The sequence below is a fragment of the Rhinichthys klamathensis genome, unplaced genomic scaffold (assembly GCF_029890125.1).
Source record: "Rhinichthys klamathensis goyatoka isolate OS25496 unplaced genomic scaffold, OSU_Roscu_1.1 h1tg000181l_1, whole genome shotgun sequence".
Lineage (NCBI taxonomy): Eukaryota > Metazoa > Chordata > Actinopteri > Cypriniformes > Leuciscidae > Rhinichthys > Rhinichthys klamathensis.
Genome location: NW_026606709.1, coordinates 5,916,386 through 5,933,172, shown reverse-complemented (window position 1 = coordinate 5,933,172; position 16,787 = coordinate 5,916,386). Strand labels below are relative to the sequence as shown.

Here is a 16,787-nt window from a genome sequence, read left to right as displayed (position 1 = left end):
CCCCTGAGCTATGGACGAGCAGCCCCCGAGAAATAAAAGCCTCCTCTGGGAAGCGGCATGACACGACAGAACTAGAACACTCTCGTTATAATCACCGAAGCCATCTACGCTGTGAGTGTGCGCCGTCTGGTGTGTGTAGGGGTCTGTGTATCATCAGTTTGTCCTATTCCTCTATTTATAACCCGGCGTATGCTGAGAGCAGTGAGTCACGGGGGCCTCCGTGGAGATAATTTCAAGCGTTAATTAAATATTCAGTCAATGCTGGAACAACTAATCGAACCGTGACTCATCAGTTCATTCAACAGACACTGTGACATCCAGCTCATTCAACAGAGCATGGACACCTGATCCCACAATTACATCAATGACTGGCGCACGTCTCCTAATGACACCTCTCTTTGTCCGGCGAGAAATTCAGAGTGGGAAAGCCTTTCAGGTTGACATGATTAAAAAAACTAAGAACTGGATCATTAAAAATAGAAGAAAAACATGCAGCACTACAGTAAACACGGGAGGTTTGAAGGTGTGTTCTGCTTGCATATGCCACAGGAAGTGCACCATGTGCTTTTTCATATCCTCGGGGAGAGCTGGAGTTATACAGTAGTAATCATTTTAATTTTTGCGTGAGCTTGCACATACCTCCTCCTCATTAGCTGTAATGGTGCCATAATTGACTCACACCTGTTAATCATTCTGACTTTTCCTATTGTATGTGTCTGGAAAAGGTACAAATTGGTTTCCAATTAAGCATCATAGGAACCTTATTTTTGTTGTGAATTGATATATTAGATAAATTGATATTCAATTCAATTGTAGTAAAAACTAAATTTAAACAAATATTTAAAAACTAAAGGTTTTAATTGCCAAAATATATATTTTTTAAATTATTTTTGTTGTTATTATTTCGCTCTCACCAACATGTTATACTGTATATATATCGTTGCAAGCCTGTTACCCATTTAGGCTATTTTTTTTTTATTATTATTCATTTTTTTATTTAATTATATATATATATATATATATATATATATAGAGAGAGAGAGAGAGAGAGAGAGAGAGAGAGAGAGAGAGAGAGAGAGAGAGAGAGAGAGAGATTGCATTTTCATGCCCCCCGGTTTTTACATGGATTGCAAACCTCATATGAAGTGAATTAAAAGTAAAACTGCTCATATAATATTTAGTTTAACACCCTGAGGTTGAAACCATAAAAAGTAACTTTGTTTTTAAAAGATTTGTACTCTATTTGTGGATACTTAGAGTCTGCAGTATTCCATATACTATTTATCCTTCTTTTTCCCCTGTGTTCATTCTCCCCCTTTCCCCCTCTTTCCTTCCCCTACCCAAGTCTCTTTTCTTGTTCACAATCTCTCCTCACACACGCTCCAGCTTTGAAGTAACAGGTTCACAGAGGTCAGCCGCAATAAGTGACAGAACACAGCGAGCCCTACCTGAACAGAAAATTAGAAACTTGTAAGGGTATCCAGCTTGTCAGCTCAAATTACTGTATTTTCATTACTGACTGTACCAAACACATGCGCATACTCGCAAACACCTGCAGTTTCTGACCCCAGTATATATATCTCTTAAAGGTTGTATCAGCGATTGTGGGTGACGTCACTTCTGTTTGTGTTTGAAGTGAGATCCCAAACAAACCAAGTTAGCTCGCCCCTCCCTCCCGTTTCGTGCATCATGAAAAAAAAAGATCAAGATCATTTCTTAGGGTGTATTCACACCTGCCTTGTTTGGTTCGATTGAATCGAACTCTAGTTCGTTTCCCCCTTTGGTGCAGACCTTTTGGGCAGGTGTGAATACAGCAATCGAACTCGGGTGCGGACCAAACAACCGAACCGAGACCCAGCTGAAGAGGTGGTCTCGGTACGGTTCCAAACGAACTCTGGTACGGTTCGTTTACGGTGTGAACATGAACCGACCCAATTGCAAGAAAGCACTGCGCCTTTGAGTTAACAGGCTTCCGTAGTCGGAGATTTTGGCTTAATGGTTTGTGTTATTGTTGTTCAAGTGCGAAAGAGAATTCCATTCCGGCCGCCCGGCGCGCTGTCTGGCCACACGATACTGTTGTGCGTCTTTCTGCACGTCGTGTGTGTGCATCATTGGAATGGAATGAATGAATGAGTGTGTGCATCAGGACATTCACATACAGAGCGTTCTCTTTAGTCTAATCGCGCATAGATGCAAAAAAAGCTTTTGCAGTTCATATAATGTAACGATAGTTACAATACAAGGATGATGCTGCGTTAAACTGGACAAACTTAATCGCAAGCATTAACATTGACAGCACTTGTTAGCAGTATATACAATAAGAATCTCATTATTTGAATGTGTGAACATAGCCCATCTCTATGAATGAAAACTTTATACCTTTCTGCGCAGTTTCTTCATATTGCGTTTGTACAGAATAACACAAAATTAGTCAAATAACAAATATTGCAGTACGAAATATCTCCATGCTGAGCCTTTTTTGCACTTCCTGATTTCCCTACTTGAGAATCCTTGTCCAATGAATGGACGACCTTAGCACACGTGTGGTTTTGTTTACAAATTTTGGTTCACTTGCAAAAAGAGCAGTGTGAAAGCGAACCGTACCAAAAAAAATAAAAAAAATTATTTGGTCCGGACCAAAGCAAGTGAACTATCGGACTTTCCTGGTGTGAATACACCCTTAAAGTGACAAACAAACGATATTCAGATTGACGTTCTACCTCAATGATAGCTTATTCTGCTGGGTAAGTCAATTATTCCCAATTATTATTCGTTTCTTTAACGAATAACGACGGTTTTCCCTCGCCCTAATCCTCCTTCTCTACTTGAGGGGTTGCCTCTTCCATGTTCTCTGTATCTGGTCCGTTGATAGACGCGCTGGCTTCTTCTTCAGCTCTGACTTCGCGTGCAGGCGCCGTGCACAGGCGCAAAAACAAACAAAACCCGCCCCTGTCGGTGATTGGTTTTGAGTGGTGGTTGTACCCATTTGTTTTTGTGTGCAGATCTCAGAGCCTAGGCTGCCTACAGAGACGCGTTTTTTTGACAGCCTGCTTATGGGACGGGCAGCTAGCGGCAGTGGTGGAGGAAGTACTGAATCTCAGTACTTGAGTAAAAGTACATATAACCAGAGACATATTTACTTTAGTGAAAGTAGAAGTATCACAATGACAACCCTACTTAAGTAAAAAGTAAAAAGTACCTGATTTTAAATGTACTTTAAGTATTAAAAGTAAAAGTACTTGCATAACAATTTATTCTCTTAATGTCTATATTCTAATGATTAATAAAACAGTTAATCCTAACTCATTCAACCTAATACTCCTATTATGATGTTCAATAATGATGGAAAAGCCATTATTTTTTAAGTTTCTGTCACCATTTCTGAACAAGCTTGCAATTAGGCAATATACATCACATCAAACTTAATGTGACGGGGTTTGGCTGTAAATGCGATTCATTTATGGCGTAATTCTGAACCTCTTGGCTTGCCATACTACGGTAATCCTAACCAAACGTAGAATACACACGCACCCCACCCCACTATGCACGTAAAAACAAATTTCCGCGTATAAATTGCATGATAAACACACTGCGTGCTATAGAGACGCATTTAGTGTGACCGGGTTGATATGGCAACCAAACTTCACTGGTGAGACAAACGTGCGACGAACGGACGGTCAGGATGACGTTTTGGCAGGGGAAAAACTGATCAGAAAATGTAACGAAAATGTAACAGAACGTTGTAGAAATGTAGTGGAGTAGAAAGTATAATAATTGCTGCAAAATGTAACGAAGTAAAAGTAATAAGTATGCACTATTGATTCTACTTAAGTAAAGTAAAGATACGTGAAAAATGTACTTATGTAAAGTAACGAAGTATTTGTACTTCATTACATTCCACCACTGGCTAGCGGATCGTTAGGAAAGATTAGATGAATGTGATCATTTATGTTTGGGCCTGAAATCGCTGATACAACCTTTAAGTCACACAAACTTTTTTGTGATTCTGAAAAGTCTTGCTGTGAATTAACAATGAGAAGACCAATGATTTCCCACTTACTTACTGTATGCCTCTCTATCTCTCACACCCTCTCTCTTTTCTTTTTCAGTTCAACACAAAAGTGAATAACACAGCATGTTTCGACCACCTGGTTCAAGCTAACGTTCGCAATAAGAAGATCTTGAAAGATGCAGTACAGAACATTACAGCCAAGGGCATTACCAACTATACCAAAGGCTTTGAATTTGCATTCAATCAGCTCTCAAATGTGAGTTTTTTTTTTACATTTAAGAAATCTATCTATGAATTGAAAAAATTTAACACATGACACTTCAGTCTCAGTCAGTGGTCAGCAGGCTTCAAATCTGCACTTTGTGTGATCTCTCTTCACATCGGCTGAAAAGTGTCTATAATAAGATATCACTCTGCACCCTCCCTTTATGGTGTTCAAATAATATACAGTTTGATACATTACATATTATCCTTCCCTCCCGTCAGTGGTGGATTTGGTCATAATCGGATGTAAGGCAGGAAACATTCTACTATGCCACAAGTAGGGGGTTGATCTCCCCCCTAGAATCACCTCAGTGTTGTAATATTTGTTTTTAAGAGGGTGCTGATGCTGATTAAACCTTATGTTAAGTTTTAGTAGTAGGCTATTGTTGTGCTCTGCTGACCTCTGCTGTTTATTCTATGTAACTGCATATGAATGTGCTCATTTCAGCCAAACGTCAGCAGAGCAAACTGCAACAAGATTATAATGCTGTTTACTGATGGAGGCGAGGAGAGAGCAGAAGACGTCTTCAGCAGATACAATATTGACAAAAAGGTGCGTGTGAAGGTCACCATCAGTCTAAATCTATCTATCCATCCATCTATATTTGGGGTGACATTTTTACTTTAGGAAAATTAAGAACGCATTTATGGAGGACCAAACCTGCAGAATAAATAAATAAATAAATTCATTCTCTTTCACTCTTTCCCCGGATTTCCGTGTTTTCACTGTTATACGGTAGGGGGCGCTATCACGCATCTTCTGAAAGAGTACAGAAACATACTCGGTTACCTAATGTAACCTCGGTTCTCTCTAGAAGAGGTTCTCTCGTATTGCGTAAGTTGCTTACGCTACGGGTAAAGTCATCTTTTCTCGAGATCTGAAGCCAAAAATGATCCTTAATTTTGTATTTATTGTCAACGCAGTGCAGCAGACAGCAGACCATAGCAGACTGAGTAAGTGTGCTCATTGGGTGTCCTGCGGTAAATGCAGCAGCCTATCGGTGAGCCCAGCGTGACGTCACTGCCCGCCAAAGTGAGAGTGGTCAACGTATATAAAAGAGGGGTTCAACAGGCTGAACTCTGGTTTTCATTGACTGAAGCGAATAAGCTCGCGGCACGAGCACAGCAGGTTACGCAATACTCGTTCCCTCTTCTAGAGAGAAACGAGGTTACATTAGGTAACCGAGTACGTTCTCTTACGAGAGGTTCTCTCATATTGTGTAAGTTGCTTACGCTACGGGAACCCATTGTCAACGCCGTGCGCCCCAAGCATCCGCTGCATGAGACCCGGGGATACCCGTGGAACAAACATGCAGAACAACAGCGGCCAGCAACGCGGGCCAGCACATGTAATAGACACTTGATATGAGCACAGAGCGGCACTGCCGGTCCATGTATAGACTTAGAGTAAAGGTGGCCAGCAACGCGGGCCAACACAGTTCACAAGCACACAATAGAGCAAGATTTTGCTGGATTATGTAAAGTGAAAAACCCCTTCGCGCAGCTGATTTAGGGAAATAGGCGGCCAGCAACGCGGGCCCGCACATGCATACTGACGCAGCATAGGGAAACACGGACGAACTCAGCCGGCTACATACGGCAAGGCTCGCCTCGCTGAGATGAGAGTGGTCTGCACATGACAGCTGGGCAGAATATACACATCCCCTTAGACTGATAAAAGTCTCGCCTGCAAGGCGGGAACTTCCAGGTTATAGAACCTCACGAATGTAGAGGGGAAGGCCCAGCCTGCCGCCAAACAGATATCGTGAATAGAAATCCCGCTGGACCAAGCCCATGAAGAGGCCATGCCTCTAGTGGAATGGGCCCTGATGCCCATAGGGCACTGCAGGTGTTTTGACGCGTAAGCCGCTGCGATAGCGTCCACTATCCATCTGGACAGGCTATGTTTCGAGGCGGTGAGACCCCTGGTGCGCCCTCCAAACGAAACAAATAGCTGCTCGGAGCGCCTTAAGGCCGCGGAGCTTGTGACGTAAAACCTCAGCGCTCTGACTGGGCACAGAAGGTTACCATCGCCCTCGCTATTGGATGCTGGCAGAGCCGATAGGGAAATGACCTGTACTCTAAAAGGCGTGCCAATCGCCTTGGGGACGTAACCATGTCTCGGTTTGAGTATGATTCTAGAGTCATTTGGTCCGAACTCGGGACACGCGGGGCTGACAGACAGCACGTGTAGATCCCCCACACGTTTTACCGATGACAGGGCTATCAGAAAAACGGTTTTGAGCGAGAGGTATTTCAAACCCACGGATTCTAGTGGTTCAAAGGGGAAAGCTTTCAGGGCCTCCAAGACCAAAGAAAGATCCCAAACCGGAACCGAGGGGGGCCATGGGGGATTCATCCTCCTGGCTCCTCTGAGGAAGCGGATGATGAGCTCGTTCCTTCCTATCGCGCGGCCGTGCGTTGACTCCGCGAATGCCACAATAGCCGTAACGTATACTTTGAGCGTGGAAGGGGACCTGCCCTTGTCCAACAGCATATTTGGAGCAAGGAAAGCACCCATGGGACCCCACAAGTGCGTGGGTCCAGGCCTTTACCGGTGCACCATTCGGAGAACACTGACTATTTAGACGCATAGAGCCGTCTCGTAGAAGGAGGTCTAGACTGCGAGATCGTATTCATGACCCCTTCTGGCAATACAACGGGTATCCATTGATTATCCACGCATGCAGAGACTAGCACTCTGGATGGGGATACCACACCGATCCACCGGCCTGAGACAGGAGATCTCTCCTCACCGGGATCGGCCACGGGGCTATGTGCGACAGCCTCACCAGCTCTGGGAACCAGGTCTGGTTTTCCCATCGTGGGGCTACGAGAAGGACTGAGTGGCCCGTTTCCCTGATCCTCTTCATTACCTGTGGTAACAGTGAGATCGGGGAAAAAGCGTACAGCGGGCAGCTGGGCCTGGTTTGGGCCAACACGTCCTTGTTCTTTGAAAAGAATCTCTGGCAATGAGCGTTGTCTTTCGATTCAAATAGGTCGACCTCCGCTCTGCCGAAAAGGCGCCATAGCGACTGGACCGTTTGGGGGTGTAAGGACCATTCTCCCGGGGGAATGTTGTCCCTGGACAGTCTGTCCGGGCCGATGTTCTCGTGGCCCGGCACGTGAGAGGCTCTCAGCGAGCGCAGCGAGCGATGGGCCCACACGAGAAGGCGTTCCGTCAGACTGCAGAGATTTCTGGATCTGACACCGCCCTGGTGATTTATGTAGGACACCACAGACATGTTGTCCGAGCGGACTAGAACATGGTGGCCCTTCAAGTGTGGGAGGAAGCGCTTCAGCACGTTCTCGACTAGGGGTGGGGGATATGGCAAAAATAACATATCACGATTTTTTTCAGGAAAATCACGATTAACGATTTTATCACGATTCTTTTTCATGTTGGTTTTACTATTTTGCAAGTGACTGAGCATTACAGCCAAACTAATGTCCCTATTTTTAAAAAAAGCCTTATAGGTAACAAAAGAAAAAAGAATGGCAGACATTTAGGCCAAAGTGGCGAAGATAAAAATCTTTATCATTATTTTCTTTGTTATTAAGAATTAGGAACAAAGATACACATTAAGCATACACAACTTAATATACAAATGAAATAAACAGTGCTTTGTTTCAGCTACGGTAGGGGTATTTAACAGTAGCATTGAAGAAAGTAATTAGGCTAAATGAACAAATACGAAAATAAAACACAACATAGACTTCACTGTATAAATTATTCATTGATTATTGTTAAAGCTACTACTAAAGTTCTCAGTCAAGAGCAGTGAGTGATTTCCTCTTTGTGTTTTGTTGTTTTATTAACATTAAAGGGATAGTTCTCCCAAACATTTTAATTGTCATCATTTACTCTCTCAAGTTGTTTTAAACCCGAATAAGTTTCTTTCTTCTGTTGAAAATAAAAGTTATTTGGAAGAATGTGGCTAACCAAACAGTTGCTGTACTCCAGTGACTTCCATAGTAGGCTATATGTTTTCCTACTATGGAAGTCAAGGGGGACCAGCAACTGTTTGGTTAGCCACATTATTCCAAATAACTTTTATTTTCAACAGAAGAAAGAAGTTAATACAGGTTTGGAACAACATTAGAGTGAGTAAATAATGACAGAATTTTTATTTTTGGGGGAATTATCTCTTTAAGGACAAGAGGCAGCTTGTTTACTAACTGGCTACTGTCGCTTTAAGAGCTGCACGCGACGCATCTAATAGACACGCATTTGACAAGCAGATTTTCTCTCATTTTTTTTCTGTTTGCTTTCACTGTAGACATAACCAACTTTGTTTATGTAAACCTTGTGTGTATTTGACAATATTAGCGTAATAAGACTCGAAAGATAACTTATAACGTAGTCCAGTAAACAGACGCTGTTAGACAGGCTTTTAGTGCCCGTGTGCTTCGGGTGTATGCGCTCAGAAAGCACACGTCAGAACAGCGCATCAGCACGTTAATTACATGTTTAACCAGCAAGGCTTTAAAGCACATGCAAATAATGAACTTCTGTGAACTGCAGTGTCCCGTTCCTCTGCGTTAACATTTGTTGTATGTTGAGACGGAGCTCGGCGCCAGAACTGCAACTGATTAAATGCACGATACTACGATATTTCTTCAAAAGCAGATCGTGGAGACATTTTAATCGTCCACGATCAAAAACCGTGATATCGCACACCCCTATTCTCGACTGCTATCATCTCCAGAGAGTTTATATGAAGGCATTTCTCCTGGTCTGACCACAGACAGAAGACTGGCCTGCCATTGAACAGAGCGCCCCAACCTAAGTTGGAGGCGTCCATCGCGATAACCTGTCGGTGTGAGACAGCTCCCATTGTCACTCCCCGCTGGTACCAGCCGGCCGCTAGCCAGGGCTTCAGTGCTGAAACGCAGCCCTGAATGACTCTGATTCGAATGCCGCCGGCCGCCCAGGCTCGGCGAGGCACTCGAGCGATAAGCCAGCGCTGTAGCGGTCGCATGCGCAGTAGACCCGCAGCGCAGCTGAGGCCATATAACCCAGCATCCTCTAAAATGTCTTTAGAGATGCGATGCTGTCTTTCTGGAAAGACGCGGCCAGGAGCCGGACACGGCGCACGCACTGTGTCGACAGCCGCCGTCATTGCCACAGAGTCCAGTTCTATGCCCAGAAAAGAGGCTGACTGGCTGGGCAGTAGCGAGCTCTTGGTCCAGTTGACTGTGAGACCCAAGCTTTCCAGGTGGCTGAGAAGCACCGCTCTGTGAGAAACGAGTTCCTCCTCTGATTGTGCTAGAATCAGCCAGTTGTTGAAATAGTTAAAAATTCGCATACCCTGACCCTTCAGGGGAGCGAGAGCCGTATCCATGCACTTTGTGAACGGACGGGGTGCTAAAGACAGGCCAAACAGCAAGACGGTGTACTGATATACCTGGCTGTCGAAGGCGAATCTCAAGAATGGCCTGTGACAGGGTATTATCTGGATCTGAAAGTATGCGTCTTTCAGATCGAGGGTAATGAACCTGGGTCCCCGGGGCGAATTTGCGCGAGGATCTGTCTGGTCGTGAGCATTTTGCTCTTATGTCTTCTCATAAGAGCTTTGTTCAAATATCTCAGATCTAGAATTGGCCTGAGGGCTCCGTCCTTCCTGGGTATGAGAAAATAACGGCTGTAAAAGCCTGACTCTATGGAACCCTTGCACAGAAGTTTCGCTATTTCTGCACGATCTAGGTGTGCTACTTCTCCACTCACTCTCGTCTCGGTCCGCTTTCGAAAGCGCGGGGGATGGCGAGCGAACTGCAATGCATAGCCCTTCTTTACTGTGTTCAACACCCATTCTGAAGCGCCCGGGATAGCTTCCCATGCTTTTGCATGTAGAGCAAGGGTCCGAATGGCCTCCAGGATCCGATCGCCGCAAACTGTGGGCTCGAGGATCTGAATGTGGGGGCGCGGGTGCAGCGTGCGCGCTCTCGGTGCTGGAAAACGGCGGCTCGCCTATAGCGATGGGCGGCCGATTTATACACGAGGCCCCGGTGGCTTTGGACGGGGAGCATATCGTGTGGGGAACGGGACACGAGAGTGTTGCCGGGGATAAAATGCTTTTCAGTAAGTGTGAGCGCTCGTGAGCGGGCACCAGACTTACATCTGCACAGCGACCGGCGGGGCGCGACCGTGAGACAGAGCAGGCAGTTTTGACGGCGTCCCGGCCACGGCGGGGCTTATCTTCCCTTGAACGCGGGGGCCCCGTCGTCGCTGCGAAGGCGGTGGCTGGGCTGGACGCTGAGCGGAGATCCGTGCAGGCGGGTCCCGATTGCGGCGTGCAGCACAGTTTGAACGACGCGGCAAGAAGAGATTCATGGCCTGTGTGGTCTTTTTTCACCTCCGAGAAATGGTCCACGATCCCGCTAACAGCTGGGCCGAAGAGGCCGGTGGGGGAGAGCGGGGCGTTGAGGAAGACAGCCCGCTCGGATTCCCTCATGTCGGCGAGCGTCAGCCAAAGGTGCCTTTCTGTGACTGTTAAGGAAGCCATGCACCGTCCAAGAGCCTGGGGCGCGGACTTCGTGGCGCAAAGGGAGAGGTCCGTCGCGCTGCGAAGATCCGTGATGGCGGATGGGTCCGAGCTCTTCTCGTCCAGTTCACGGAGGAGATCGGCCTGGAGAATCTGCAGAACCGCCATGGAGTGCAGGGCTGAAGCAGTCTTTCCGGCGGCGGCGAAAGCGCGGCCAACAAGGGCTGAAGTGGTCCTGCAGGCCTTAGAGGGAGCCTTTGAACGGCATCCAGAGGGCGGGCAAAGGTGCGCTGCCACTGCTTCTTCCACCAGGGGAATAGAGTTATACCCCTTCTCGACGGCGCCGTCAACCTGAAGGGGGTCGCACCCCGAACGAGAAGCGCAGCGCCGCGCCACGTCTAGAACAACTCACAGGTATCGCACACCGGACGCGCACATTCTATTCTCGCGAGCTCAATTTTGAATCAACTCCTGGTAGAAGTCTAGAAGAGCTGCACGATGCTTCCTCTACACTGCTGACTTCCTTATGTTGTCTTTGAAAAATCTGTGGTTTATTGCAAATATTTCAGGGTATTTCCCTACTTCATTGAGTTTTTCGTCGTCCATTTCGCTACGCCACTATGCTACAGAAATTACCTGAAGTGTGTTGTGACCTGTAAATCCAGTAGGTGGCAGTACACGACCGTGAATGTAACCACGAGAGGCAAACGTTACATCGCGTATGCTTTTAATATTTCACACTGAGGTTAGAGCATAGACAGTAAAAGAAAGGGTTAGAGTATGGTTAGTATGGTCGAGTATTGAAAAATGGCACAACAGGGGAAAATGAAAGATTTAAAAGGGCTATGTTTGTTATATGACGATTTGAAACAAATAAATGTAAATTTAATATACAACTATGTAAATGGCGCTCTGTGGCGCGGCAGGGTTTTGAACAAGGTCCTGAGCCGTAGCTGGGCGTCGCGGACAGACGCCGAATGGCGCCGCCGGTGTGTGTACACTCAGAGAGAATATTGTGTTCGAATTTTAAAGACATGGCGCTGCGCAACGCGGCGCTGCGCTTCTTGTTCGGTGTGCGACCCCCTTGAGAGAGCGTCGAGGAGGCATGCGAGCGGACTCTCGCGGAGAAAGAGGCGTTCCACAACTTTGAGTGTTCGGCGTGGAGCTCCGGTAGGAAGGGCGCAGTCCTGGATGCGGGCGCTTGGCGGCGGCGATGGAGGAAGTATCCGTCGAGCCTGTTCGGTGCGGGCTCCTCAGGCGCTGACCACTCGAGGCCGAGTTGATCGACAGCCTTGGTGAGGAGGCGCAGAAGCTCCGCATCAACGCCGGCCCGAGTACGGCCGGCCTCCTGGACTGACGAGTGCGAACCGGACCATTCTTCGCTGTCAGATGCCAGAAGAGAGCAGCTGTCAGCGGCGGCGTCCATGTTCAAATCATCCGCCCTGCGGGCGGGAACCGGCGGCTGCGCGTCAGAGAGGAGGGCCGGGGAACGCGAGAGAGAAGCTCGAGGGAAGGGTTCCGGCAGGCTTCTGGGCGCCAATTCGGTCTCCGGTGGTCTCTGGGAGCGGCGCTTCTTCCTGCGCGGCCCAGCAGAGACAGGCGGAGTGGCATCATTGAAGAGCTCAAGTCGAGCCCGCAGGGTCGACATTGAGAGTTCTTCGCACTCAGGGCAGCCGCCCGAGGAGAGTGCGCTGGCGGCGTGCTCGCGGCCCAGGCAGAGAGTGCAGATGAGATGGCGGTCTCCAGCGATGAGCGGGGCCCGGCACGAGCCGCAGATGGAGCAAGGCATTTTGATAACGATGCCTTGCGTAGAGGGTGCGAAGGCTCACCGATAGGCTGCTGCATTTGCCGCAGGACAGCCAATGAGCACACTTACTCAGTCTGCTATGGTCTGCTGTCTGCTGCACTGCGTTGACAATAAATACAAAATTAAGGATAATTTTTGGCTTCAGATCTCGAGAAAAGATGACTTTACCCGTAGCGTAAGCAACTTACGCAATACGAGAGAACCTCTCGTAAGAGAACTCTGGATCAAAACACAGGCGAACAAGAAACAGAAACAAGCGATAGAATGTAAGCAGATGCATGTGTAAAATAACACAATGATTCAACATTAAACGGCATATAAATCAAAACTGCAGAATGTTACCAAATGAAATGTCGACCCAGGACGAGGTATAGGACTGTGCAACCTTACAGACAACACAATACTCTGGTGGCCATGAAACTTGGGAAAATTATATTAAAAGAAATGCTGGCGCTGGCTGGCAACTTTTTCAAAAACGTTGTCGGGGAAAGAGGCGATTACTTTTTTCTTATTTTTACCTGTTTTCTTTTCATTTATTTTTACATTTATTTGTGTTCTTTTTTTTCTTTTTTTTTATTCTTTCATGTAATTATATTTTAATATGTATTTATTTTATAACTTATTTTGTGAGGGAGGCAGTCCTTGCGTAGCTCAATTGGTTGAGCACAAAAACATTAAAGAATAAATAAATAAAAGTAAAAAAAGTAAAAATAAATACAGAAAACAATAAACGAAGAAAGAAAAGTAATACAAAAATAAAGTCAGGATTAAAAAATGTAGTTATATTTGTTTTTATCAAGTAATTTATTCCTTTATTTATTTTCCTATTATTACATTGATTGATTGATTGATTGATTGATTGATTGATTGATTGATTGATTGATTTTTAACTTTTGCAGGTTTGGTTCTCATTACACATTCCCCTACATATACCTTTCCAAGTGTATAATTAGCTCTAATGCACTGATTTGATTGAAATCATAAGCAGTACAACAAAAACTGCTATGGTGTGCAAATTATTTTTACATTTCAATGTTATAATTCTAAAACATATTTTATATAAACTTATTATTATATATGGATTCATTAAATTTCCTTAAACATGCCTCATCTATCTATTATTTATTTATTTAAATAAGACCCATACATGATCTTTTTGGCATGATACAGTTACAGTGAATTTGTATACTATGCTGTTTGATTGCAGGTGCGAGTGTTCACGTTCTCTGTTGGTCAACACAACTATGACACAGGGCCAATAAAGTGGATGGCCTGTGCTAACAAAGGTAAGTGTTGCTTTGCTCAGTCTGTGTTTGCCCCCTAGTGGCTGAAGTACAAATATAATTCTCACATCTCAAAGCCTCTTTAGCAGGCTCAGCATTGGAATGCAAAATAAAAAAACAATAAATGGCACCATGATGCTATGTTTTCTAGGATATTTCTACGAAATCCCTTCCATTGGAGCCATCCGCATAAACACACAGGTCTGTATGACGCCAAAGCGTTTCTAATGTGATTTGTTTATTTTGATAGTTTCTCTTGTTTAGAAGTATGTGAAGGTCCAAGGGTGACCTACATTTGATTGCTTTGTGTTGTTTACTGTTGTTTAGGAATATCTAGATGTTTTGAGTAGGCCGATGGTCCTTGCAGATGCTAAACAAGTGCAGTGGACCAATGTTTACCTGGATGCTCTGGTACAACCTTTTTCAACAAACGTCATAGAAACCATGTTATATGTTTAAAGCGTGTTATATGCTTCATTGTTTTCTGTGTTCTCTTCATGACCTCAGGAGTTGGGCCTAGTCATCACAGGCACACTACCTGTGTTCAACAAGACCAAATCCAGGGTGGGAGGATCTCGGAACCAGGTCAGTCGTTTATCTGGATTTTCCAGCTGGTTTTCCTAGTAAAATAGTTTGGAAACACTCACAAATTCTTTATTATCACTGCCTTTTATGATTCAGGGTAACCAAACAGGATATACAATCTGGAATACATCAGTTTGATATATACATTATAGATGGGCCTATGCATTAAATACAGTACACTGCCATTCAAGAGTTTAAGGTCGGTGAGAATTTTTTTTTAATTCTCTTTTTTTTTTCAAGTCACCTATGCTTTCCAAGACTAAATTTATTTGATAAAAATACATTTTAACATATTTTAAAATTCATTCATTCATCATTACTCCAGTCTTCTGTCACATTATCCTTCAGAAACCATTCATATATGCATTTCTTATTATTACCAATGCAGAAAATGGTCATGCTGCTTAATATTCTTGTGGAAGCCATGCTTCTTTTTTTATCAGGATTCTTTGAGTAGAACATTCTAAAGAACAACCTTAATTTATAATAATTTGTAATAATGTTTTTATATGTATTTTTTTCTAAATAGGCCTACGTGTTATTTTAGTATTAATTTCTTAAAAAAAAAAAATCCTACTGAACCTAAACCTGAATGGTAGTGTATATAGTGCTTGGTCAGTTTGCATATATCAGCAGTATTCAAATGGTTCCATCTGGGCCACGGGACATTTTACCGTTTTTACAGATTAAAGCGAGCAGTGCGTCAAAACAATGGTGCTGTACACCGCACAAGTGCTCAGGGTCGATTACAGTAATAATATTCCGGCGCTACATCCTCGAATATTTTTTTCCGTTTGGCATGATACCGTTTCTTCTCTCTAGACGTAAAGTGCCACATTAAGAGCTGCAGATGACGTGGTTATTTTAACAACAGTAGCATGAACACGGTGAGCAGCAAAAATAGATACTTTTGCTAAAATGCTGCAGAAAACGAGAATGCAGCAAATACAATTATTTTTATCTCTCATATAGATGACTCCGACCGTTTAGGCCTTTAGACTTTTTGTTTTTTTCCATACATTTAGCATTATTAATCTGCATATTAAGAGCATTTCATAATAAACAATGTTATAATTTGGAATATTATTTAGAGATGGCAAGGGAAGACTTTAAAATTACTAATTAACTTTGTTTTGTGCTCATGATGAGAGGTTTGATTATTAGATTATTTACGTTTTTTGTTTTCAGTAGTTTCTAAAAATGGTCCATACCTTTCTTAAGAGGTAAAACCTGCACTCCCATGTTTTCTCAGTCCCAAGGCCTACTATGTTTCATACACATAGGATATATTTACAGGTATGATAAAAAAACAAAAACAAACACTGCTTTAGCTCTTGGGGTCCAGTATTCTCTAAATTCTCTATATTCTTTAATTACTATTTTGAGTGTTTAGGTTTTTTTTTTCTTTTCCAAAGTACTACGGTTGCCTCTGGAAATTAATAAATGTTCCAAAAAAGTATTGTCCAGACCTCTGGGGAGGAAATATAGAGACTCTGGTACACATGAATGTACCTCAAAATTTATTTTTTAAATGAATTCTATATATGTAAAAGGTTTGCATATCGTCTTACACTAACAGTGGCCCATATAGAAAATTAAAAGATTATTTTTGATATGTTGTATTTTGATATTATTAAATAAAATAAAAAATTCAGTCTCTAACTGAACAAACAAGTACAACATTTCTAATTGTGCCCTACAAGTCAGAAGCAGGAATATTACATTCGAATGAACACAGAACAGAACACCAGATGTGTCATTAACAAACCCAATTCTCTATTAATAGCTCGATGGTTGGAACAAACTTCTATTTTTGTCACGTTTAATGGGGATAAAGCTACTACTGACGCAAACGTGTAAACTTCATTATCTCTTGAATGTATTAACCATGCGGACAGTGACCTTCTTAGGAACACTACGATAGTAACAGATATGGAAAATAAATATCATAGGGTATCTTATCCTACACTTTCCCAGTTGGAGGTCAAAGGATCAGTACGTTGTCTACTAAACCGCTTGACCCTCTGAAAGTTGCCATTACTTTCCGCTTGCTGACTGCGTCACTGGGTTCTTTGATAAGCTTAATATCCGTTTCCAGTATGGATGACGAGAAGCCATTTAGACGTGACACTTTGTAACTTTGCAATGTTTCATAGTGGTTATTTTTGCCAAGTTAAAAAGGTTTGCATGTTGTTGTTCTACTAACTCTTATTTATTTGCAACTACATGTCAACTATCTCTAATTAGAGTATTAGTAGACTAGTAGGTTAGGGTTAGTAGAATAAGTTGACTGGTACTTGCAATGTTACTTATATCAGTAGAATGTCTGTTGGAGGACCATCAAAATAAAG

The 16,787-nt window shown here is 43.8% G+C and overlaps 1 protein-coding gene across 2 annotated transcripts in view; it reads left to right on the top strand.

Moving 5' to 3' along the window:
- The window catches only part of LOC130094860 (voltage-dependent calcium channel subunit alpha-2/delta-1), a 146,224-nt gene that overhangs the window by 82,874 nt on the left and 46,563 nt on the right, over positions 1–16,787 (top strand). For both annotated transcript variants that reach the window (XM_056261391.1, XM_056261390.1), the window contains exons 11-16: positions 4,110–4,268; positions 4,725–4,829; positions 13,776–13,854; positions 14,003–14,052; positions 14,179–14,262; positions 14,359–14,436. In XM_056261391.1, coding sequence (XP_056117366.1) covers positions 4,110–4,268; positions 4,725–4,829; positions 13,776–13,854; positions 14,003–14,052; positions 14,179–14,262; positions 14,359–14,436 — 555 coding nt within the window. The remainder of the gene's footprint in view (positions 1–4,109; positions 4,269–4,724; positions 4,830–13,775; positions 13,855–14,002; positions 14,053–14,178; positions 14,263–14,358; positions 14,437–16,787) is intronic.